The sequence below is a fragment of the Chlorocebus sabaeus genome, chromosome 9 (assembly GCF_047675955.1).
Source record: "Chlorocebus sabaeus isolate Y175 chromosome 9, mChlSab1.0.hap1, whole genome shotgun sequence".
Lineage (NCBI taxonomy): Eukaryota > Metazoa > Chordata > Mammalia > Primates > Cercopithecidae > Chlorocebus > Chlorocebus sabaeus.
The window spans coordinates 101,190,331-101,214,608 of record NC_132912.1 but is presented as its reverse complement, the minus strand read 5'-3'; the positions used below and the strand labels follow the sequence as shown (position 1 = coordinate 101,214,608).

The window sequence follows — 24,278 nt, the reverse complement described above, 5'->3', positions numbered from 1 at the left end:
CTCCTCCACTTCTAAAGTCCTGCCTCTCCTAGTACTTGGCTGATTTTTATCAGAAAACAATCTCTGTGTTGCTCCACAGGCATGCAATGTAGATGCACATAGTAGAAGATGCTGCACCCCCTACCAGAAACATCAAAAATATAATTTGAAACCTCAAATAGCAAAGTGGGTTAAAAGGTAACTAGAGAATCATAGAGGTCAACTCTAGACCCAATGAACAGTCACACCTGGAGATCAGAACAGGCTATTCCACTGATTTTATCCACCTCAGAAGACAACTCACTCAGCCTCTCTGGACCTCAGTGTTCTCATCTATAAAATGAGGACTTTGGATTTAAGTGAACTCTAAGTTTACCTGAAACTCCCTGTTGTCCGATGTCATGTCAGATAGTCTCTGGTCTGGCTGCTGTTGTTTTTCTATTTCCTCCTCATGTTAGCTTATGTATTAGATACATCCTTTTGAGAAGTTTCAAAGTTAGCTTTAAACTGTTGCTATTTCTACATAAATGCCTTCTAGAATGCATGCACATGAAATTCAACACAGATAACACGTTTTGAAGATCCTCTCACCCTCAGGGATAGCGTCCTGATTTTTTTGAGTTAATTACTTGACTCTTGCCACCCCAATTTCTTCCAAGCCGTGATTTAATGCATAACTAATATAGACTAATAATGCCCCACGGCTTACTCACCTTGTTAGGTTTTTAAAAGGAAAAGATTGACCTCACATTGGAGAAATTAGTTAAACTGAACTTTAAGACAAGTACAAGGGGTTTCTGCAGCAGCAACTGAAATGTATTATAGTAGAATTTCACCATGTGTGCACCTAATGTCTTAGAACGCAACTATGTCTAGGTGTGAGTGGGTGGTGGGAGGGTGAGAAAATTGGAGGAGACAGTGAAAGGAAAGATGAAGAGAAAGACAGGGAGAGAAAGAACGAACAACCAAAATAATACAATGAGAGATGCAGGAAAGAATGAAAAGCAACGTAAAGGGTAATTATGTGGGAAACTAAATAAATATAATCTAATAATAACAATGTCTCATGCACTTTAAAATATGTAAGTAATTAAAAATGCATTACAATAATACCATACATATTGAAAACTGGTAAATGAAAGATATACTAACATTCTGACATTTTCAAGAAAGAGGTAAAACTACTAATTTACATTAAACTTTGATAAGTCAAAGATATATGTTTTAGTCTCTATGGTAACCACTGAAATAATATTTAAAAGAATATTTTTCTAAGTGAATGGAGAGGCAGTGGAATCATCACAAAAATGCTTCATGTAACGGAAAGCAAGAAAGAAGACAAAGTTAATGAAGAACAGTTGGGACAAATAGAAAGCAACTAGCAACATAATAGATTTAAAACCAAATTTATCTGTAATGGCACTAAATGTAAATGGAATAAATGCTCCAATTAAAAGACAAAGGTTGTCAGATAAAAGAAAGTCCAACTAAAAGCTATTTCAAAAGAAATATCTAAAATATAAGAAATTAAAAGGAGTAAGAAAAAGATATGCCATGCAACAAAAGGTGATGTCCTTATGTTTATACGAGACAATAAATGTTTTTGTAAAACCAAAAAGCATTGCTAGTGATAGGGACATTTCATAAAGATGAAAGTTTTGATTTAACAGTAAGATATATACTTATAAATCTGCACGTACCTAATGACATCTTCTATATGTGAAGCAAAAAATCTCACAGAAATAAAAGGAGAAATAGACAAATTTGCAATTATAATAGATGTTTAACTCTTATTTCAGAAAATGAGAGAAAAGGCAAAAATCAGAAAGAATAGAAGAGTTAAACAATACAATTAACATATTTTATCTAAATGATATATAGAGAACATTACAACAACAAATGAATAAAGTCCTTTTTCAACAACACATCAAAACATTTATAAAACTGGATTATATACTGTGACATAAAGTTTCAAAAAACTTCAAAGAATAATAACATAATGTATTTCTGACAGCAGTGGCATATAAGTGGAAATTATAGATAGATAGATAGATAGATAGATAGATAGATAGATAGATAGATATGAAACTAGAAAATCTCCCTGTGCTTGAAAATTAAGAAATACACTTCTAAATATTCCATGAGAAAAAAATCAGAAATCACAATAAAAAGTAGAAAATATTTTAAACTAAATGGAAAATACTGCATATATAAATGTGCAGAAAAACTTCCAATTTCTGGTAATGTTAAAGTTATATCAGACTGACCCTTTTGCCAATAACAATTATGAAACTTAGACAAAATTTCAAAAAACTATTCTTTGAAGGCAATGCAAAACAGCTAAGAGCAGGCAGAAACTGCAGGAGATACAGCTCTTGAATGAAGAAAATCACACTGGGTGATATCCACATTTATTTGGCTTTTCTCCTGAAGGAATTCCCCTAGTTCACAACAGAGAGCAAGGTCCATCAGCAAGCAGCTATTATATTAGGCCGTGGAGTGACACTGGTGTTCAAGACTACCAGAGCAGCTGAAAATTGAATGGAGAGGGAAGGGGAACAGGTGGGAGAAACTTAAAAAGCTGGTACAAAGTACACTCAAATATCTGGCTGACCTCTGAACTATACTCTAAATAAATCAAAAGAAAAATTAGCATTTTTAAGTAATTGAAAACGAAAACACAGCAGATAAAAAGTTGTGGGATGCGGATAAAACAGTACCTTGGGGAAGATCTACAGCACTAAACTCCATTAGAAAAGACAAAAGCTCTCAAATCAATGGCCTTTGTTTCTACCCTAACAAACTATTAAAAAGAAGAAAAAAAATAAACCCAAAGTAAACAGAAGATAGGAAATGGTAACTATTAGAACAGAAATTGATGAATTAAAAAACAGAGAATCAATAAAAATTGATTAAACCAAAAACTGCCTCTAAGAAAATCAATAAAATTCTTTTAAATTTATTGAACAACATAGACTCCAAAAATAGATTCACACACAGATGGTCAATTGATTTGACACAACTGTGCCATGGTAATTAATTCAATGCAGAAAAGATTTATTTATTTATTTATTTATTTGAGACAGAGTTTCACTCTTGTTGCCCAAGCTGGAGTGCAGTGGCTGATCTCAGCTCACTGCAACCTCTGCCTCCCGGGTTCAAGCGATTCTCCTGCCTCAGCCTCCTGAGTAGCTGGGATTACAGGTGCATGCCACCAAGCCCGGCTAATTTTTTTTGTATTTTTACTAGAAACGGGGTTTCACCATGTTGGCCAGGCTAGTCTCAAACTCCTGACCTCAGATGATCTGCCTTCCTCAGCCTCCCAAAGTGCTGGGATTACAGGCATGAGCCACCGTCCCCAGCCAAGAAAATGTTTTGTTTTTTTTTTCCAACAAATGGTGCTAGAAAAATTGGACATCTATATGCAAAACAAAAAAACAAAAACAAAAAATTAAACCTCAACCTTCTCTCACATCATACACAAAAATTAACTCAAAATGGATTGTGAACCTAAAGACAAAATCTACAACTATTAAGAAAACACAGGAGAAAATCTCTGTGACCCTGGCTAAGCAGAGACTACATAGGACACAAAACGCACAAAGATTTCTGCTCTTCAAAAATCACTGTAAAGGAAAGGAAAAGACAAAGCCACAGACTGGGGAAAAAAGATCTAATAAAGGGCTTGAATCCAAACACATAAATCAAATAAATAATAAGACAAACAATCCAATTTTTAAATAGGCAAAAGATTTGAACACTTGACATACTACCACATACCTACTAGGACAGTAGCAAGTGCTAACAAGACTACAGAGCAATTACAACTCTCAGTGTTGCTAGGAGGAATGTAAAATGGTACATCCACTTTGGAAAATGGTTCAGCAGTTTAATAGAAATTTAAACATAGACTTACCATACAACCCAGCAATCCCATGCCTAGATATTTACCTAAGAGAAATATAAACTTATGTTGAACTACCTCACACCCATTAGGATGGCTACTATAAAAATTTTAAAGAAAATAGCAAGTGTTGACAAAGATGTGGATAAACTGGAACCCTTGTACACTGTGGGTGGGAATGTAAAATGATGCAGCTGCTGTGGAAAACAGTATGGTAGTTCCTCAAAAAATTAAAAATAGAATTACCATATGATCTAGCAGTTTCACTTCCGGGTATATGCCCAAAAGAATTGAAAGCAGAGTCTCAAAGAGGTATTTGTACACTCATGTTCATAACGACCTTATACACAATGGAAGTAACCCAATTGTCCATCAATGGATAAATGGATAAGCAAAATATAGTATATGCAGACAATAGAATATTATTCAGGCTTAAAAATAAAGAAAAAAGGAAAGAATTCTCACATATGCTACAACATGAATGCACCTTGAGAATATTATGCTAAGTGAAATAAGCCAGTCCTAAAAAGACAAATACTATATGATTCTACTTACATGAGGTACTTAGAGTAGTCAAATTCCTAGAGACAGAAAGTAGCATTGTGGTTGCTATGAAGAGGAATGAAGAATTATTGTTGTTGTTGTTGTTTTTGAGATGGAGTGCAGTGGCACGATCTTGGCTTACTGCAACCTCTGCCTCCCAGGTACAAGCGATTCTCCTGCCTCAGCCTCCTGAGTTGCTGGGACTACAGCTGTGTGCCACCACAACCTGCTAATTTTGTATTTTTAGTAGAGACAGGGTTTCACCATGTTGGCCAGGCTGGTCTCGAACTCCTGACTTCGTGATCCACCCGCCTCAGCCTACCGAAGTGTTGGGATTACAGGCGTGAGCCACCGCGCCTGGCCAGAATTATTGCTTACTGGATATAGTTTCAGTTTTAAAAGATGAAAAGAGCTGTGGAGATGGATGGCGGTGACGGCTGCACAGCATTAGGAATGCAGTTAATACCACTGAACAGTACACTTAAAATGCTTAATGATCAATTTTACATTATATGTATTTTACCACAAACAAATTTGAAAAAAAAGGAAACATATTGACACAAAAAGCCTGCACATAACTAAAAAATAGATTATACTGGATTACATAAAAATTTAAAACTTCGGTGCTACAAATGATACCACTAAGAAAGTGAAAAGACAGGCCACATAATGGGAAAAATTTTTTTTTTGCAAATCATGTATCTGATAAGGGGCTTGTATCCAGAGCATATAAAGAACTTTTACAACTCAATAATAAAGACAATTTAAAAATGCATAAGGGATTTGAATAGACATTTCTCCAAAGAAGGTACACAAATGGGCAAAAAGCACATGAAAAGATGCTGAACGTCGGGGAAGTGCAAATGAAAATCACAAGATACTACTCCACACTGGGTTACTATACTTTAAAAAAAAAAATTAACAATAACAAGCATTGATGAGGATGTGGAGAAATCAGAATCCTCATACATTGCTGTTGGGAAATGGAAACTACCAGTAGGGGAATTAATAAGTAAATAATAGTATATCCATTTGATGGAATTCATTCAACCACTGAAAGTACATTGAGTGAACAATCTCAATGGTGAGCTGGGGAGAGAGATGTTTGCAGCAGGGCTATGTGCTGTGGATGCGGAGTTGGAAGAATTTGCTCTAAGGTGGGCTGGAAGGGGTGGGTAGTGGGTTGTGGGGAGTGATGCTCTCTTTGATCTGCAGGTGGTGGAGGTATTGATTCTTAGCCTCTGCCCTTCCCCCAAGGGATGCTCAATCTACTATATCCCCAGCCAGTTCCTACAACCCATACCCTGCTGGGCTGGGCTCAAAGCTCCTAGGTGGCACCCAGGCACTGAGGGGTGGATTGTTCAGGAATTTAGCCCCTTCCATTATTAACAGAGTGCCCCCTCCACTTCCAGCCACCCCCAATACACATACCATTTTTTAAAATAAATATTGCAAACATAGGTTCAACACAAAACTCCTAATGTGCACTCCGCTCCCAAAATAGATTGAAAACTTCTATAAAGAAATTCCAGCGTTGGCACTCTGGGGGCAACTGAGCCCTTCTGTGCGCTGTGTCACCTCCCCAAAGGTCAGGAAGAGCAGTCACAAAAGGACAGCTCTAGCCCCTAAGTTCATTAAGCAAAGCCTGGGGTTCCGGGCACGGGGAAGAGAGAAGGAATCAGCTGAGGAGCCAGGAAACCTGGGTTCTGAGCCTGGTTCAGTCCCTCAGCAAGTTATTTCTTCTCTCTGAGCCTCCGTTTTCTCTTCTTTAAAACGGGGCATGGGCAAGGCCTGACAGGGGCGGGGCTCGAACCTACGGAAAGCGACGGCAGCTCCGGCCTCTCCCGGGGCGGGGCGGTCACGTGCGCGATCACGCGGTCCTACCCGGAAGCGCGCCCGGGCTCCTGCAGGCGGGGCGCAGTGCGCGCCGCGATCCGGTACGTGGGTCTCCGGGCTGTCCGATCCTTCCTCAGAGCCCCTCGTAACCCTCCCGGAAGTAGGGGAGGGGCTCTAGGGGTCCCGGAGCGGGCCCACCCCTAGCCTCACCCACTCCGGGCGTGTGGTCGTGGGCCGGTCGCTTCCTCGCTCGGAGCCAAAGTTCCTCAGCCGTGAAGAGGGGCGGATGTCACAAGTCAAGCCTCCTTCACAGGGTGGCCGTGAGGTTCAGGGGTGGGGAGAGGTGGGGATTTGGGGGTGAAACTGGACAGAAACTGGCGTGCTAGGCAAACGGGAGCCGCTGACTCGCTCTCTGCAGAGACTTGGGGACAGGGCCGGGCTCCGAAGGTGTGGGACCCCAGAAGGAGCTGCTGAAGGCGGGACCAAGGGCTACAGGGAGGTTTGCTGGAGTCCAGATGGTGAAAGTGCGCTCTGGGGGTCGCCCCAGCTTGGCCCTCCCCCCGCCATCTGGAGCACCCTTCGCCAGTGAGTCCCCTCCGAGTTCCCTTTCTAGGGCAAGATAGCAAGGTGAAGCCGAAGTCACAACGTTTCACCGGCGAGGTTCTCTTCCCAGCAGCCTTTGGGAAGCATCCCCCTGTTTCGGGAATGTGGCATTCGGGCCAATCATGTGGGTGATGGAGCCCGTCTCAGGGTTAGGTTGCTAAAGGCCGAACTCCTAACAGCGGTCTCTGTGGCGGGTAGTCACCTGCCTCTTACTCGCTCACAGTGCTTGACTTCCTAATTAAGTTTTCTGTTGTTCCTGCCTTCTATCCAAATATGAAAGATTCTGGAACCAGATTGGTTAATCCTGTTATTTGAAGAAGGGAAGCTGGGAAATAGGAATAATGATCCCCACACCTATATAAGAAAGCAGTTTGCTAAGGTTACTTTGCAACTTGCCTGGTCACTCCCGTGATCTAACCCTGTAGGGAGGTAGAGTAGGGGATGTTGCTCTATTTCTCCGTGGGAGTTTGAGGCTCAAAGAGGTTTATGCGACTTGGCAAAGCCAAAACTAGAACCTGGTCCCAGATGCCTTTCCTGTTTGTTTCCTTCCACTCATAGCATCATCCCAGGATCCCCACTCCCTTCACTGGGACTGCATCCTCGCCGCCTGGGGTGTGCTATGCTATCCCGTCAGTCACTCCTAGCGAGCTCCGTGGGGCTGCTTGGGGAGCTCTGAGTGACCCACAGAAGTGAGAGCGCTTCGTAGGAACAAAGGAGGAAGGAACAAAAGTGGGCACCTGCTCTGTACAAAGGGCTGTGCTGGGGTTCCTATTCTCCATTATGGGAGGTGAGGGGCAGGATCCCGGATATGTTCTTAGCAGACTGCCTCAGGGCCTGGAGAGACCAGGGACCACGCAGCCCTTCTCCAGCTTGTCCTTTCCCAACGGGCAGCATTCAGGACCAGGGCATTTGTCTGTCCTCATGTTCTCTCTGTTTTAAGCATTTTCAGGACCAGGGATGCCGTGCTGCTCTCCCATGAACCAGTCCCCAAGTCTCTGCTGCAGCCCTTTCTGAACCTCAGACTGTCTGGATGCTCCACTGGCTCCTTGCCAAGGTAGATGATTTTGCCCCACCTGAGGAGGACAGGGAGGCAGGCAGCATCCACCCTGGGGCACTGAGGTAGGCAGTGGACTGAGTGCTCCTGAGCTCTGCAGACCTGCTCATCCCCTCCCCAGCCCTGCATCCTGAGGCCACCCCCATCCTGATGCCTCATCTCTCCTTCACCCCTCGCATCCAGGTGGGTCATCACAGCCTGCTGAGTCTTTAAAGCTCCTCCCGGCCTCCACCAAGGGGTGAGCACTCATTACCCGACACCTGCACCTAGATGACCGCCTTCATGACCTCGACCTGCCCATCTCCAGCCAGCCGGTCACTTCTCTGCTCACAACCACAGCCTCCATTCCATAGCCCACTGCTCCCTAACCCATACACTCTGGTCGGCTTTGTCACATGTACCTGGGAGTCCCAGAGAAGCCTCTTCAGGTCCACCTGCCTCTCCCAGCAACCTCCTCTTCACACCTGTTGCACTGTCAGTGTCTGCCTTGGCATTGAGTAATTCTGTGGGAATAGCCTCCATTCCTCCTTCACTGTGCTGTTGTCTCCTGGCATTCGCCATAAACACCTTGGGACCAGTTGCACCGAGTTAGTTTGGGAGGAATTCAGTAAGGACCACTAAGCTGGACCTGGGGATGACAGAACACAAGACCTGGAGATGCTATGATCCTCCCAAAAAAACGGGAAATCCGCATGTGTGAGAGTTACAGCAGAGCTTCCTAATCATTGTTATGGCTTAGCACACATGCCACATGATTATATCTGCATGACACCCTGAGGCACATAAGAGAATTTGAAACCACTGCCTGAGGCCTCTCAGCTGCAGCAGGCAGCCTGGAGCGCTGTCCTCACCAGCCTGACAGGCTGCCCCAAGAGTTAGAAGATAAGCGCTTGCCGCACCCAGAGGGCCACGGCACACAGTGTGGGGAGCTGTATGAAAGATCTTCCAGTGGGTGAATAGTTAAGACGTTCCTTACACAATCAAGCACAGAGTGTGTGGTGTGTGTGTGGCAGGGGGTGGGGAAGGAGATTTGGGAGGGCTGAAGACACTGGTAGCTGTGGCCCTAGAAGCTGCAGCCTACTAGGTACAGGGTCTTTAGGCAGCCTCTGTTCTCACCATGAGCAGGGAGAGCAGCATTTGAATGAAATTCTGTGGTGCTGAAATAAATTCAGGGCCTTTGAGGCTTGTCTTCTGGAGCTGTTTTTTGTTTGTTTGTTTGCTTCTTCAGACAGAGTCTCTCTCTGTCCCCCAGGCTGGAGTACGGTGGCACAATCTCGGCTCACTGCAACCTCTGCCTCCCAGGTTCAAGCAATTCTCCTGCCTCAGCCTCCCAAGTAGCTGGGATTACAGGCACTTGCCACCACGCCTTGCTAAGTTTTGTATTTTTAGTAGAGACGGGGTTTCACCATGTTGGCCAGGCTGGTCTCGAACTCCTGACTTCAGGTGATCCACCCGCCTCAGCCTCCCAAAGTGCTGGGATTACAGGCGTGAGCCACCGCACCTGGCCCTGGAACTGTTTTTATCTGAGAGAGAGATATCTCTGGACTGTGCAGAGATGGAGGTGCAGCAGCGCCCTCCAGTCCACACCAGGCACTAACTGCTGTGAGCATGGCCTCCCTGGGCATTCGGCTCCATGTCCAGGCCAAGACCCGGGTCCCTTCCTGTTCCAGTCTGGTTCCGGTAGGCCCTGTGGTGGGTCTGATGCTGTGCTGAGAGGGACTAGATACCACAGAGGAAAGAGCCCCAGCCTTGGCATCAAACAGATTTGGGTCTGGATTCCAGCTTTGCCACTTCAGGCTGTGCCTGTGTCCTGCTCTCTAAAATGAGAGTACCTAAAGAGTCCTACTTTGTCCAGTTGTGAGGGTGCAACAAAAATGGAAGGCCTTTGTGATGTCTGGTGTGCAGAAAGGGCTCACTAAATGTTTGCTGGGGTTGGGGTCCTCTTCATTACTCAGGCTATGCTCATGGATGTTGGGGCTACGGGCTGACCTTGACCTTGCCTTTCCCTGGCAGATGAAGTGCGTCTTGGTGGCCACTGAGGGTGCAGAGGTCCTCTTCTACTGGACAGATGAGGAGTTTGAAGAGAGTCTCCGGCTGAAGTTCGGGCAGTCAGAAAATGAGGAAGAAGAGGTGAGTGCAGGGTAGGCAGTCCCGGGAGGGGTGGATAGGAAGGAACCATACAAAACTACCAGCAGGCAGAGAGGCAGGAAAACCTTTGTTCACCCTGTCCTGGGCAGCATGAGCAGCGTGTTGTGTGGGGTCCAGCATCCTTCACAGCTAGACCCTCATCCTCAAGGTCTGCCTCTTGATGCTCTGAGCTCAATGACCCCACCCCCACACCCCACCAGGGCTCTCCGGGCTAAGTGAGGGCAAGAAGATGTCGAATTTGAATCACATAACAGAGGAACTTGGAGCCATCAGTTTCTGTACCCTAAAAAGTTTAACAAGGCTGGGCATGGTGGCTCACGCCTGTAATCACAACACTTTGGGAAGCCAAGGTGGGTCAATTGCTTGAGCTCAGGAGTTTGAGACCAGCCCGGGCAGCATGGCGAAACCCTGTCTCTACAAAAAAAAAACCCATAAAAATTAGCCAGGTGTGGTCCCAGCTACTTGGGAGGTTGAGGTGGGAGGATCACTTGAGTCCAGATGGTAGAGGTTGCAGTGAGCCAATATTGTGCCTGTGCATTCCAACCTGGGCGACAGAGCAAAAAAAAAAATGAAAAAGTTTAACGTAAGCTGAACACATTAGTTTTTTAATAGCTATATTAAGGTATGATTAACATACCATAAATTGCACATATTTAAAGTATACAACTTGATAAGCTTTGATATGTATATATACCTATGATCTATCACAATCAATAAAAGGAATATATCTACCACCTCAAACATTTGTAATCCTTTCTTTCCCATCCCCATCCCGTAGGAACTGCTGATCTGCTTTCTGTCACGATAGGTTAGTTTGTATTATATGGGCTTATATAAATGGAGCCATACAGTATGTGCTTGGATTTAGTTTGGTTTTGGTTTGACTGCTTTCACTCAGCATGATTATTTTGTGATTCATCTGTGTTGTGGCATGTATCAATAGTTCATTCCTTTTCATTGAGCAGTAATCTATTGTATCAGGATGCCACCATTTGTTCATTCATTTACTTGTTGATGGACATCTGTGTTATTTTCAGTTTTTGACTATTACAAGTAAAGCAACTATGAACATGCACGTACAAGTCCATGTATACATGGATGCTTTCACGTCCAAGGACAGATACTTAGGGTAGAATGGCTAGATCATGTACGTGTATGTGTAACTTTTTAATAAACTGCCAAACTTTTCCAAAGTGGTTGTATAATTTTTGATTCCAGCTGTAGTGTTTGAGAGTTCAGTTCCTCCATATCCTCATTCTAATAGATGTCCACTAGAATCTCACTAGTGTTTTAAATTTCATTTCCTTAATGACTAATGATTTTAAGCATCTTTTCATGTGCTTATTTGCCATATCTTTTGCCCAGTTTTTATTTAAGTTGATTGTTTCTTCTTACTATTCTTACTGAGTTTTGAGAGCTTGTGATATATTTTGGATGAAGTCCTTTATCAGATATATGTTTTGCAAATACTTTCTTCCAGTTTGTGGCTTGTGTTTATATTCTCAATGGTATCTTTCAAAGAGCAGAAGCGTTAGAACTCGAGTTTGTCCATTTTGCATTTATGGATTATGCTTTTAGTGTTACAGCTAAGAAATCTTTGCCCAACTCACAAAGAGTTTTCTCTACATATTCTTTTGAAAGTTTTATAGTTTTAGGTTTTATATCAGGTCTGATGATCTACTTTGAATTTTTGTGTGTGGTGCGAGCTATGGATTGAAGTTAATTTTTTTTTTTTTTTTTTTTTTGCATGTGGACATCCAGTTTAACACTTTAACGTTACAGCTCAGAAATACTTGTCATTTTCACTTACATAATTTCTACTGTATATTTTAAAGGAGTAATTTATTTTGAAAATGTTTTCCCGATTAATTTTGGGTTAAAAATGTTTTTTACTGGGGATGCAGTGGAAGGTGTTCTTCCGTTTCTGCAGCAGCATGGACTGGTTGCCTATCTTGCCCTTTCTGCTCTAAGGGGTCTCATCATCCAGCCAATGAGTGAGCCAACTCCACTTCAGGGGGTCCATTTACCATCAATGTCACCCATGTTCTCATCACAGTCTTTAGGCAAACACAAGATATCAGAGATCATAGACATTCAAGTGGTTTTATTTAAGCTAACTGTTAGACTTTATTTTTTAACAGTCAATACATACAATATTTAAATTAAGACTTTTTAAGTATTTCAGTTTTTAAACTACTGTTACAACTATGTCAGCTTAAGAAGCAAACTATTTGGTGGCCTTTCTCTTCCTCTTTATTGAAAACGTGGCAAAGGAATGAACTCCTGAATTTTCAGTTCCTAAAAATGAGTAGTGTAAAGGAAAGGTGGTCTTTAAAGTTTTGGTTTTTTTTGTTAATGTGCAACACATTCTTTTCTTGTCATATAAATAACATGAGTTAATTGTAGGAAATTTGGAAATACAAAGAGATAGTTTTTAAATGACCTGTAATTCCACTACCCAGAGCTATTAACTTTTTAATATACTTTCTTTGGGTCTTTATTTTTTCTATATAATTGGGATTATACCACATTTACAGTTTTACTGCCTGTTTTTTTTTTTCAGTTGCCATTATATCAAGATATTTCTTCTCTTTTCTTAAATAGTCTCAGAAGCATAATTCTTAATGGAAACATTATACTCCAGTACATGAATCAGTGTATCATCCTTTATTTAACCATTTTCCTCATATGGACATATATATTGCTCCTAATTTGCTATATCACTCTTGCTTTAAGGAACATTTGTGCTTAAATTTTATCTCATGTTGGATTATTTCCTTAGGATAAATTCCTAAAAATAAAAATTGAGTCAAAAAAATTTGAGTCAAAAGCCATTCAAAGATATTGTACTACTTTATAATTCCACCACGTAATATATGAGTATGCTCCTTTATACTCTATATACACCAAACATTTTTATCTACCCTGTGTTAGTCCATTTTCATACCACTATAAAGAAATGCCCAAGACTGGGTACTTTGTAAAGGAAAGAAGTTTAATTGACCCACAGTTGAGCATGGCTGTGGAGGCGTCAGGAAACTTACAATCATGTCAAAAGGCGGAGGGAAGCAAGACACCTTCTTCACAAGGCAGCAGGAAGGAGAAGTGCTGAGTGAAGGGGAAAGAGCCTCTTATAAAACCATTAGATCTCATGAGAACTCAGTATCACAAGAACAGCATGGGGGAACCTGCCCCCATGATTCATTTACCTCCACCTGGTTTCTCTGTTGACATATGAGGAGTATGGGAATTATGGGGATTGCAATTCAAGATGAGATTTGGATGGGGACACAAAGCCTAATCATATCATTCTGCCCAGGCCCCTCCCAAATCTCATGTCCCTTTCACATTTAAAAACCAATCATGCCTTCCCAACAGTTCCCCAAAGTCTCACCTGAGACAAGGCAAGTCCCTTCCACCTATGACCCTGCAAAATAAAAAACAAGTTACTTCCCAGACACAATGGGGGTATAGGCATTGGGTAAATGTTCCCATTCCAAATGGGAGAAATTGGACGAAACTAAGGGGCTACAGACCCCATGCAAGTCCGAAATCCAGTGGGGCAGTCAAATCTTAAAGCTTTGAAATGATCTCCTTTGACTCTACGTCTCACATCCAGGTCACACTGATACAAGAGGTGCTCCCAAGGCCTTGGGCAACTCTACCCCTGTGCTTTTGCAGGGTACAGTCCTCTTCCTGGCTGTTTTCACAGGCTGATGTTGAGTGTCTGCAGCTTTTCCAGGTGCATGGTGCAGGCTGTTGGTGTATCTACCATTCTGGGGGCTAAAGGATGGTGGCCCTATTCTCACAGCTCCACTATGCAATGCCCCAATGGGGACTCTGTGTGGAGGTGTCTGACCCCACAATTCCCTTACTCACCACTCTAGCAGAGGTTCTCCATGAGGGCTCTGCCCCTGCAGCAAACTTCTGCCTGGACATCCTGGCATTTCCATACATCCTCTGAAATCTAGGTGGAGGTTCCCTAACCTCAATTTTTGATTTATGTGCACCCGCAGGCCCAACACCACATGTAAGCCACCAAAGCTTGGGGCTTGCACTCTCTGAAACAACAGCCAGAGCTGTATGTTGGCACCTTTTAGCCATGGCTAGGATGCAGGGCACCATGCCCCCAGACTGCACAAAGCAGCAAGGCCCTGGGCCCAACCCCTGAAACAGTTTTTCCTTCCTAGGCCTCCAGGCCTGTGGCAAGTGGGGCTGCTGTGAAGACCTCTGACATGCCCTGGAGACATTTTTCCCATTGTCTTGGTGATTAACGTTTGACCTTTCATTACTTTTGCAAATTTCTGCAGCCAAGGCTTGAATTTCTCCTTAGAAAATGGGCTTTTCTTTTCTATTGCATCATCAGGTTGCAAATTTTCCAAACTTTTATGTTCTGCTTCCCTTTTAAAGGTAAGTCCCAATCCAAACCATCTATTAGTGAATGCATAAAGCTGAGTGTTTTTAAGAGCACCCAAGTCACTTCCTGAATGCTTTGCTACTTAGAAATTTCTTCCACCAGATACCCTAAATCATCTCTCTCAAGTTCAAAGTTGCATAGATCTCTAGGGCAGGGGCAAAATGCTGCCAGTCTCTTTGCTAAAGCATAACAAAAGTCACCTTTGTTCCAGTTCCAAATAAGTTCCTCATTGCCATCTGAGACCACCTTAGCCTGGACTTCATTGTCCATATCACTATCAGAATTTTGTTCAAAAGCATTCAACAAGTCTCTGGGATGTTCCAGACTTTCCCACATCTTCCTGTTTTCTTCTGAGCCCTCCATACTGTTCCAACCTCTGCCTGTTATGCAGTTCCAAAGTCACTTTCACATTTTTGGGTAGCACCTCACACCTGCAGTACCAATTTACTGTGTCAGTCCATTTTCATACCACTATAAAGAACTGCCTGAGACTGGGTAATTTATAAAGAGGTTTAATTGACTCACAGTTCAGCATGGCTGGGGAGAACTCAGGAAACTTACATTCATGGTGGAAGGCAAAGAGGAAACAAGGCACCTTCTTCCCAAGGCAGCAGGAAGAAGTATCAAGCAAAGTGGGGAAGAGGCCCTTATAAAACCGTCGGATGTCATGAGAACGAGTTGAGAACAGCCTGGGGAAAACCACCCCATGATTCGGTTATCTCTACCTGGTCTTCCTTGACACGTGGGGATTATGGGGATTACAAGTCAAGATGAGATTTGGGGGGGACACAAAGCCTGACCATGTCATCCCCTCACCAAAAAAAAGTTCTATTCCTGCAGAAAAAGCTACAGTCATGCCTTGCTTAATGATGGTGATACATTCTATTAATAACAAATTCATCATTAGGTGATTTCCTTGTCATGTGAACATCAGAGTGTGTACTTACACAAACCTAGATGGTGTAGCCGACTACATACCTAGGCTGTACAGTATGGCCTGTTGCTTCTAGGCTGCAAACCTGTACAGCATGTGACTGTACTGAATACGGCAGACAGTTGTAACACAGTGGTAAATGTTTGTGTATCTGAATGAACATAGAGAAGGTGTAGCAAAAATCTTTGTGTAATCTTATGGGGCCACTATCGTGCGTGGTCTGTTGCTGACCAAAACATTGCTCTTCAGTACGTGACTATACTGCTTTTAAGATGAGTTTCTATCAAAATCTAGATTCATAAGTGACTTCTGTATTAATAAAATTTGTTCAAGAAAATCGTGGTATATGAATAATTCAGCAAATATTTGAATTCTTGCCTGTTTATTGAATTCTTGCCTATCTGTGGGGATATTCATTAACCAAATATTAATTGAGAACCTATCATGTGCCAGTCTCTTGCAGTAAAGCAGTGAACATAGCAACATGATCCCTGCTTTCATGGAACTTAGAGTCTAAAGAAGGACATTGTACAGTGAACCAGATGGCAAATAAGTACCATGAGTTCAGGTGGTGACAAATAGTCTGGGGAAGTTAAATGGGGTATGGGATGGGGAGTGACAGAGGCAGGGGTTGGTGGCCTGAGGTGGCCAGAAAAAAAAAAAATCTGAGCTGGAGCCAGAACAATGAGTAGGAGCCACTGTGAAAGCTTGACAGACTGTGGGAGCTGGGCACAGTCCTTGGTTCCTGAATGTTGGCAGGAAAACTTACTCCATAGTGCTGTGTCCCGCTTGTACTTCAATGCTGCACCTTCCCGCTGGCCAGTTGCCCGTCTTTTCAAGGCAAGGTCTTACTCAGCTCCTTGTAGATTTCCCTAGTCCAAGTTAGTACTGTGCCTCCCTCATATTTCATTCACGTCTCCTGAAATCCTCTTGGGAAATCTGCTGTTTTCTTCCTTTCTTTTTTTTCCACTAGGGAGAATTTGATTTGTAACTGTTCCACTGGCTTTATCCCATTTTATTCACACATTTGCAACAAACTTGTCCAGTTCCTTTTTGTTCTTATTTATTTGTTTTGTTCCTTGTTTCGGCGAGCTGAGAGAATGGATGAAGAACTTACCAAAGTCAATGCAGGCTTGTTATGGAAAATAGGGAAAGTACAGAAATATACTTACAAATAGAGGGAAAAAAAATCACTCCTAATTCCTCTATCCAGAAGTAACTTTAATAAAATGGCTTTCTCAGTATTTTATCAATACTTCGTTTTTTCTATGCATTCACATTCTTGTTTTATTTTTAACTACAACATTGTGTCAGAGGAATTTTCCATGTCATTGAAACACTCATATATATATGTGTGTGTGTGTGTGTGTGTGTGTGTGTGTGTGTGTGTGTGTGTGTGTGTGTGTATTTTAAGTTCTAGGGTATATGTGCACAAAGTGTAGGTTTGTTACATATGTATACATGTGCTGTGTTGCTGTGCTACACCCATTGACTCATCATTTACATTAGGTATATCTCCTAATGCTATCCCTCCCCCAACCCCACAACAGGCCCCGGTGTGTGATGTTCCCCTTCCTGTGTCCAAGTGTTCTCATTGTTCAGTTCCCACCTATGAGTGAGAACATGTGGGAAACGCTCTAATATTTTAAGTGGCTATAGACTTTTCCATGATTTTTATGTACTGCTATTTATTTAACTATTTCCCTGATCCTGGATGTTTATATTTTTTTCCAGTTGTTTGCTATTATAAATTATGCAGTAGTGAACATCTTTGTGCATGTGTCTTTGTCCTAATCTCTGATCATTTTCCTTAGGACAAATTTTCCAAAGTAAACTTATTGCAAAAACGGCATAGACTTTGGTACATGCTGCAAACTTCCTTCCAGCTCCCCGTTCAGTGCTCCCCACATTCCACTATTGTAATGAGGCCCAATTCCTTAATGTTTCTTTCCAGATTCAGAACCTAAACAGCACCATTACCCAGCTGGCCCTCCCCATTCTTCCTAACCACTACCCAAAGTGTTGGGGGCAGTCTCTTTTTGCCCCCCTCCCTACCAGGACAGTGATACCCTCCCAGGAGGGTCTAACACTATGGAACCCTTGATATCAAGGCCTTGTCTTGTCCTTTCCTTTGTTCTTGTTGTCTGGCCCACTCTAAGCAGTGATATTTTCCCCCATTTTTGCAGCTCCCTGCCCTGGAGGACCAGCTCAGCACCCTCCTAGCCCCGGTCATCATCTCCTCCATGACGATGCTGGAGAAGCTCTCAGACACCTACACCTGCTTCTCCACAGAAAACGGCAGCTCCCTGTATGTCCTTCACCTGGTGAGTCTGTAGCTCTGGGGCCCATGTTCCTCTTCCCTCCGCTCGATGGGGAGTCCACAGGCCTCTCTTATCTGGAGCTTTAGACTCCTTTAGAAGGCAGAAACGGCATCTTATCAAACCCCCCTGGCACCCGAGCCTTCCCTGGCTTGTCTGCAGAGACTAGGGCAGGTGAAGGGGGTGCCTGGGGGCTGGCTGACACTGGCCTGCCTGTGCCTGCAGTTTGGAGAATGCCTGTTCATTGCCATCAATGGCGACCACACTGAGAGCGAGGGCGACCTGCGGCGGAAGCTATACGTGCTCAAGTACCTGTTTGAAGTGCACTTCGGGCTGGTGACTGTGGACGGTCAGCTTATCCGAAAGGAGTGAGTCCTCAAAGCTGGTCCCCTCTGTCCTTTGCCGAGCACCCTCGCTGGACCAGGCAATGTGTGCCCAGCCCCTGTGAAGCTGCCATTTTTCACCCACTGCCCCCAGCTGGGTCCCTAGTTCAGACAAACAGAGCTCAAATGAACCTTGGAGATCATCTGGTCCAACCCTCTGACTTTGTATCTGGTGAAACAGAGCAGAGAATGGAACTCACTTGCCTGGGGTCATCCAGCTGGTGGTTGGCCACATCCAAACTGGAAATCTGAGCTCAAGACTCTCAGTCCAGTGCTCTTTCCATTCTCCCAACATCGTCGCCCGGCATTACAAATCTGGTCTGAGCTAGTCCTCTCTGGCTTCTCAAGCTTCAGACTGCCCCTCCAGAAAAACACAAGCCCGTGTACACTCATACAGTCTCGTGAAGGTTTTCTCAGGAGACAGACCCTAAAACCTGTCTCTGGGCCCACAGTAAAGAACTTGGGGAAAGGGAATGATGGTTCAAAGTATACACTGAGGTGGGAGGGACCCCAGAAAAGGCTTGTAGTTGAAATGTAGACCTAGAAAAGAGAAGTTCATGGTATCACCACCCCTTGATTCTCTAAGATGGATTGGGAAGCTGCAGAGCATGAAACTCTGGGACTTTAGAGTTTTGTATCAATGTGAGCAACTACCCATATCGAGGCATTTCTCAAATGCACAAACATTGTTTCATGAGTCATTTTAGCCCAGATAGCATGGTTTCAGTGGCAAATACTACAGGTGGTGGATGCCTGTTACATGAACCACATTGGCTAGTGCAGACCTTGCCAGCATCCGAGATGGCTGCGACCCTGTGTAGGACCCTGATGATGGACCAGACCTTTCTGTGTTCAGCGGCCTCTGTGTGAGAAGCTTAAGCATCACCCTGGCTCTCTCTAGCTGGCTTTGTATGACATGTGTTTGTGTGACAGAGGTTGAGGAGTGAGGTGATTTGCTTAGCTGCCTGCCTGCTGGCTCTGTGCCTGTCCCACCCCACTCCACAGCTAGAGCTCAGCCAGAAACCTGGCCCCCTTTCCCAGCTGTGTGGGCAGGTCACGCGGGCTCACCAGGCTCTGATGCTGAGCTGCGACTGTGGCCCTTCGGTTGGGGGTGGGGGAGACCAGCTTTCTCGTGATCTCTCCCGCCCTCTCTGGCTCTGCCCTCAGGCTGCGGCCCCCAGACCTGGGGCAGCGTGTCCAGCTGTGGGAGCACTTCCAGAGCCTGCTGTGGACCTACAGCCGCCTGCGGGAGCAGGAGCAGTGCTTCGCCGTGGAGGTGACTACTGGGCGCGGGAGTCCTCAGGACTTGGAGCTGTCAGGTCAGAGGGGGCATCCAGCTCTAAGACCATGTTTTAACCCTAATGAGTGAAGGCACAAGCAGCCCCTGAAACTCATGTATTCAGAGAGAGTTGTTCTTTGTGGCCGTATGGAGGGTTGTGTACTCTGATGGGCTTTCCCATGGTAAAATAGCTCAATCCTGAATAATACAGACTTTTAATGTAATTTTTGGGTTCCCTGTAAATTACAGAACTCTTTGAAGACAGTTCCTTCAACCCTTCCCTCCTCCTCCCACAAAATTATATTGAGCTGGAACTGGAGGGGAAAGCAGTGGAGAAAAACACAGCACTAAAGTCAAGATTGCCCTGAGTGCAAATGATATCAGCACTACAGCCAGTAAACAGCCTTGGGCCAGCAGCAGCGTAGGAGAGCTGAGCCTGCAACTCTAGGTTAAGCCCAGCCCCAAAAAGTTAAAGTGGCTACTGGTGCTTTTATAAAGCCTAGTAAATAAAAAACTAAAAAATTAAAAATAAAAACTAAAGTGGCTGCTGGTCAGTAGCACTCCTTGGCTTCCTAAAGAGGTAAACCAAATTCTCTTGCAGGCAGTGGTTTTCATACTCCAGCGTGTGTCAGAATCCTCTGCAGGGCTTGTCAAATACAGGTTACTGGGCCTCACTTTCAGCATTTCTCATTTAGCAAGTCTGGGATGGGGGCTCTGGAACTTGCATTTCTTTTTCTTTTTTTTTTTTTTTTTGAGACGGAGTCTGATCTGTTGCCCAGGGTAGAGTGCAGTGGAGCGATCTTGGCTCACTGTGACCTCCGCCTTCCAGGTTCAAGCGATTCTCCTGCCTCAGCCTCCTGAGTAGCTGGGATTACAGGCACGTGCCACCACACCTGGCTAATTTTTGTGTTTTTAGTAGAGATGGGGTTTCACTATGTTGGTCAGGCTGGTCTGGAACTCCTGACCTCATGATCTGCCCACTTCGGCCTCCCAAAGTGCTGGGATTACAGGTGTGAGCCACAATGTCTGGCCCTAGAACTTGCATTTCTAAAAAATTCCCAGGTGCTGTTTGTTTATTGTGCTGGTCCAGGAACCACACTTTGAAAACCACTGCTAAAGCAGGAAAGGTACCGATCAAACAAATGTGAACTCACAACTGAAGAAAATCAGATATAGAAGAAAATAAGCCACCATGAGTGAGAGTCAGGAAAATCAATTACCAGCAGATTTATATCCCAAGGCACTTGATGCATTGAAACTATTAAGTATAGAATATAAAATAACTATGAAATGTTTAAAGATATGAAGTGTAGAATCACAAAATGAGATAAGAAGAAACTCTAAATTGGCCCGGCAAATTTGAAAAAGAATCCATACAAATATTTTAGAAATAAAAACATAGTTGTTAAAATGAAAAACTCAAGGGATGTGTTAAATAGCAGATGAGACATAGCTAGAGGGAGAATTAATGAGCTGGAAAATTGATCTGAAGGAATTGATTTTCACACCCCCACTCATTCACTTTTCCAATAAACATATAGTACCTATTATATGCTAAGAAGTGTGCCAGGCCATGGGAATAAAGAGGTGAATAAAGACACATTCACTGCCCTTGAAGGGAAATCAGCCATGTGTATACTAAAAGATATAATAAAGAATCCTGGGTGCCATATTAGGTTTTTCATCAAAAGCCATGGTGGCACAAGAGATGGAATGATTAACTCTTTCTGGGACATTAGGAAAGACTTCTTGTAGGAGGTTACCTAATGCCATTAGTATAAAATCCAAACTCCTTCCCAAGCCTACCAGGCCCTGTGTGATCTATCGCTGCCTATCTCACTCCAGCTTCATCTCATGCCTCTCTTGTCCACACTTACTGAGTGCTAGTCACATGAAACTTCTTTAAGTTTCAGGAAAACTCTATATTTAGATCTGTCCAGTATGATAGTCATTAGCTACATGTGGCTGTTGAACATTTGAAATACAGCTAGTGCAAATTGAGTTATGCTATGCATGTGAAATATATTCCAGATTTTGATAACTTAGCACAAAAAAGAATGTAAAACATTCCATTAATAAGGCTTTTGTATCATGTGGTGATAGTATTTTGGATATATTGAGTAAAATGAAATATGTCATTAAAATTAATGTCAACTGTTTCTTTTTACTTTTTTAATGTGGTCACTGGAAAAATTTAAATTATGCATAGGGCCTACCTTTTATTTCTGTTGGACAGCACCATTCCAAACTCTCTCCCCTCCTCAGAGCCTCTGAATATGCTGTTCCTTGACTTGCAGTGTTCTCTCTCTCCCTCTTTCTCTGGTGGGCCATCCAGTTGTTTAGATATTAGTTTAAAGGTGACCTAATTCAGGGACATTTCTTTGGACACCCTACCCAAGGAGGTCGCTGCTATTTCTCTCTAGCCCAGTGCTGTGTATTTTGTACTTGGTGCTTATTTACAAATGGCACTTAACTTTATTTCCTTGTATATTGCCTTGCCTCATCCACTAGAGTCTAGTGACCAGACGGTAAGCCTCAGGAAGGCTGGGACCTGGTGGGTCTTAGTCCCCGTGTTTCCAAGTATCTGGTGCAGAGTCCAAGCTCAGTGTGGACAGTGAATGTCCCCACTAGCCCAGGGCCTGGAGTGGGGCAAGGTGGTTGGTGATACGGCTTTCTCTCCCTGCCTGCCCTGGCCAGGCCCTGGAGCGGCTGATTCACCCCCAGCTCTGTGAGCTGTGCATAGAGGCACTGGAGCGGCACGTCATCCAGGCTGTCAACACCAGCCCAGAGCGGGGCGGCGAGGAGGCCCTGCATGCCTTCCTGCTCGTGCATTCCAAGCTGCTAGCGTTCTACTCTAGGTGAGCTCAAGGTCCGGCGTGTGGTGGCTAAAGTCTCCCTGGCCTCCCCACTCCCCTTATTCCCTCTGCCTGAAAAGCACCACCTGCCCAGCCAAGAATCACCTCCTCCCTGAAGCCTGAAACCTTCGCAGATTTGATTCTTCAACCCTTTTCAGCTCACTCATTTCTCTGTGTCATTCCTTCCTGGAAAACTGTCTTATAGTCTCAATCTAGAACTTCCTTTTATGTTGTTCTTAGTCCCTGGTGCTTTCCCACTGCTAAATCATTTTCTTTTCTTTGTTCTACACAACCAAGTTTTACTTTAAAATTTGATGAGTTAATTAATTGTGTTTGTGCCTCGCCCGTCTCCAGAAAGGATTAAGTACATTGCTCCTTGAGGGCAGGGGCCAGGCTCCACACTCCTTTAACCTGCCTGCCCCGTTGCCTGCTGGGCACGTGCTGATGGGTGGCTGTGCTCCTGTGTCTGCAGCCACAGTGCCAGCTCCCTGCGCCCGGCCGACCTGCTTGTCCTCATCCTCCTGGTTCAGGACCTCTACCCCAGCGAGAGCACAGTGGAGGATGACACTCAGGTCTCAGGGCAGCTCTCTGGGCAGAGGGAGGCCTTGGGGAGGTGGTTCAGAAAACCTGCCTGGAGAGTGGTGGGGGGCTTCCCCTGGGGACTCCATGTTATCTAAGTCGCAATTCTGGGTGTGTGGTTGGGCGTGACTTCTTTCCCACTGCTTTCAGATGTAAGGGGAATTCTGGAGTGCACATGGTCCAGTGGGTTCAAAGTGCAGATTTTTCAAGTCAGCCATGGTTTGAAACCCAGCTTCACCACCTGGCTGTGTGAGCTGAGCTCGTACTTGCATCCCCAGAGCCTCAATGCCCTTATCTGTGGAATGGGAATAACAAAGCATCTACCTCTCAGGAGTTTTTGGAGGGGACAAAAGGCGCGGTTCCCACGGAACCCGGCACCGCCTGGGGCATAGTGAATGCTCAGTGAGTGTTAGCCACCACCATCGCTGTTGACCTCATCACCAGGGGTAGTGGTGGTTTGGATACCAGTGTGTTGGAATTTCTGGAATTTCCACAGAACAGACCGCCTAGAATCAAATCCCTGGGAAGTCTGAGGCCCGCACACCCAGGACAGCACCTGGAACGGGTGGAGGGGTGGGGGCTTCTCTGTGAAGCGCTGGGAGGCAGAAGGGGTGGAGGGAGCCAGGTCAGATAGGAGCTAACCAGCCTCTCCCCTGCCCTGCACAGCCTTCCCCACGGAGGGCCCGGAGCAGCCAGAACATCCCCGTGCAGCAGGCGTGGAGCCCTCACTCCACAGGCCCAACCGGGGGGAGCTCTGCAGAGACGGTGGGTGCTGTATACTTTGTGGAGTCAAGGGCAGGAGGGGATTGGCCTCTGCAGGCGACCAGGCCTTTCCTGCCCCTCCCGGGAGAGCAGGGACAGGGTTGAGCCAGCTGGTAGAGCCTCTCAACCTGAGCCACCTTCTCCATTCCAGGAGACAGACAGCTTCTCCCTCCCTGAGGAGTACTTCACACCAGCTCCTTCCCCTGGTGATCAGAGCTCAGGTGAGGCCTGGAGGAAAGCAGGAGGAAACAATAGCTAGCTGCCTGCGGCAGTAGCAATCAGCAGCCCAGGACGTTTGTCTTAGGCTTCAGTGGACCCCGTGCCTTCTAAGACATGAGTGCAGGTACCCGTGTTCCTAGAACACAGGGCGCTGTCTGCGGCTCCCCATCTTCCCTGCCAGCTCCAGCCTGAACTCAAGGACTTTTAAGACCACTCCACTGATCCCTAATGCTGTTGATGACAAGTTGATTGTCATCGTTTAAAACTTTTGCACATGCATTCTCAGACTCATCTTTCTTTTTTGTAATTAAAAATTAAGTTAAATTAAGTAATAATCATCTCATTTCAATACATTCTAAAATATAAATGTTCAACCTCTGTAGTTTATACTTTACCTGTTTCTCCAAAGTATGTGGGTAAACAATAAAAAAACTGTAAACAAAATGGGTCAGGTGTGGTGGCTCA

The 24,278-nt window shown here is 44.5% G+C and overlaps 1 protein-coding gene across 5 annotated transcripts in view; it reads left to right on the top strand.

The window, feature by feature from the left end:
- The first annotated feature begins 6,291 nt into the window (after window positions 1-6,291).
- Window positions 6,292-24,278, top strand: part of HPS1 (HPS1 biogenesis of lysosomal organelles complex 3 subunit 1) — a 30,418-nt gene continuing 12,431 nt past the window's right edge. For 3 of the 5 annotated variants that reach the window (XM_007963784.3, XM_007963792.3, XM_038009424.2), the window contains exons 1-10: window positions 6,292-6,363; window positions 7,806-7,919; window positions 9,933-10,049; window positions 17,605-17,742; window positions 17,962-18,104; window positions 19,287-19,395; window positions 22,096-22,256; window positions 22,726-22,825; window positions 23,499-23,597; window positions 23,746-23,815. In XM_007963784.3, the coding sequence (XP_007961975.2) occupies window positions 7,896-7,919; window positions 9,933-10,049; window positions 17,605-17,742; window positions 17,962-18,104; window positions 19,287-19,395; window positions 22,096-22,256; window positions 22,726-22,825; window positions 23,499-23,597; window positions 23,746-23,815 (961 nt within the window). In that variant the 5' untranslated portion in view covers window positions 6,292-6,363; window positions 7,806-7,895. Of the gene's footprint in view, window positions 6,364-6,738; window positions 6,848-7,805; window positions 7,920-8,102; window positions 8,158-9,932; window positions 10,050-17,604; window positions 17,743-17,961; window positions 18,105-19,286; window positions 19,396-22,095; window positions 22,257-22,725; window positions 22,826-23,498; window positions 23,598-23,745; window positions 23,816-24,278 lie in introns of those variants that run through there. The other 2 variants (XM_007963786.3, XM_007963790.3) reach the window with 2 other exon arrangements.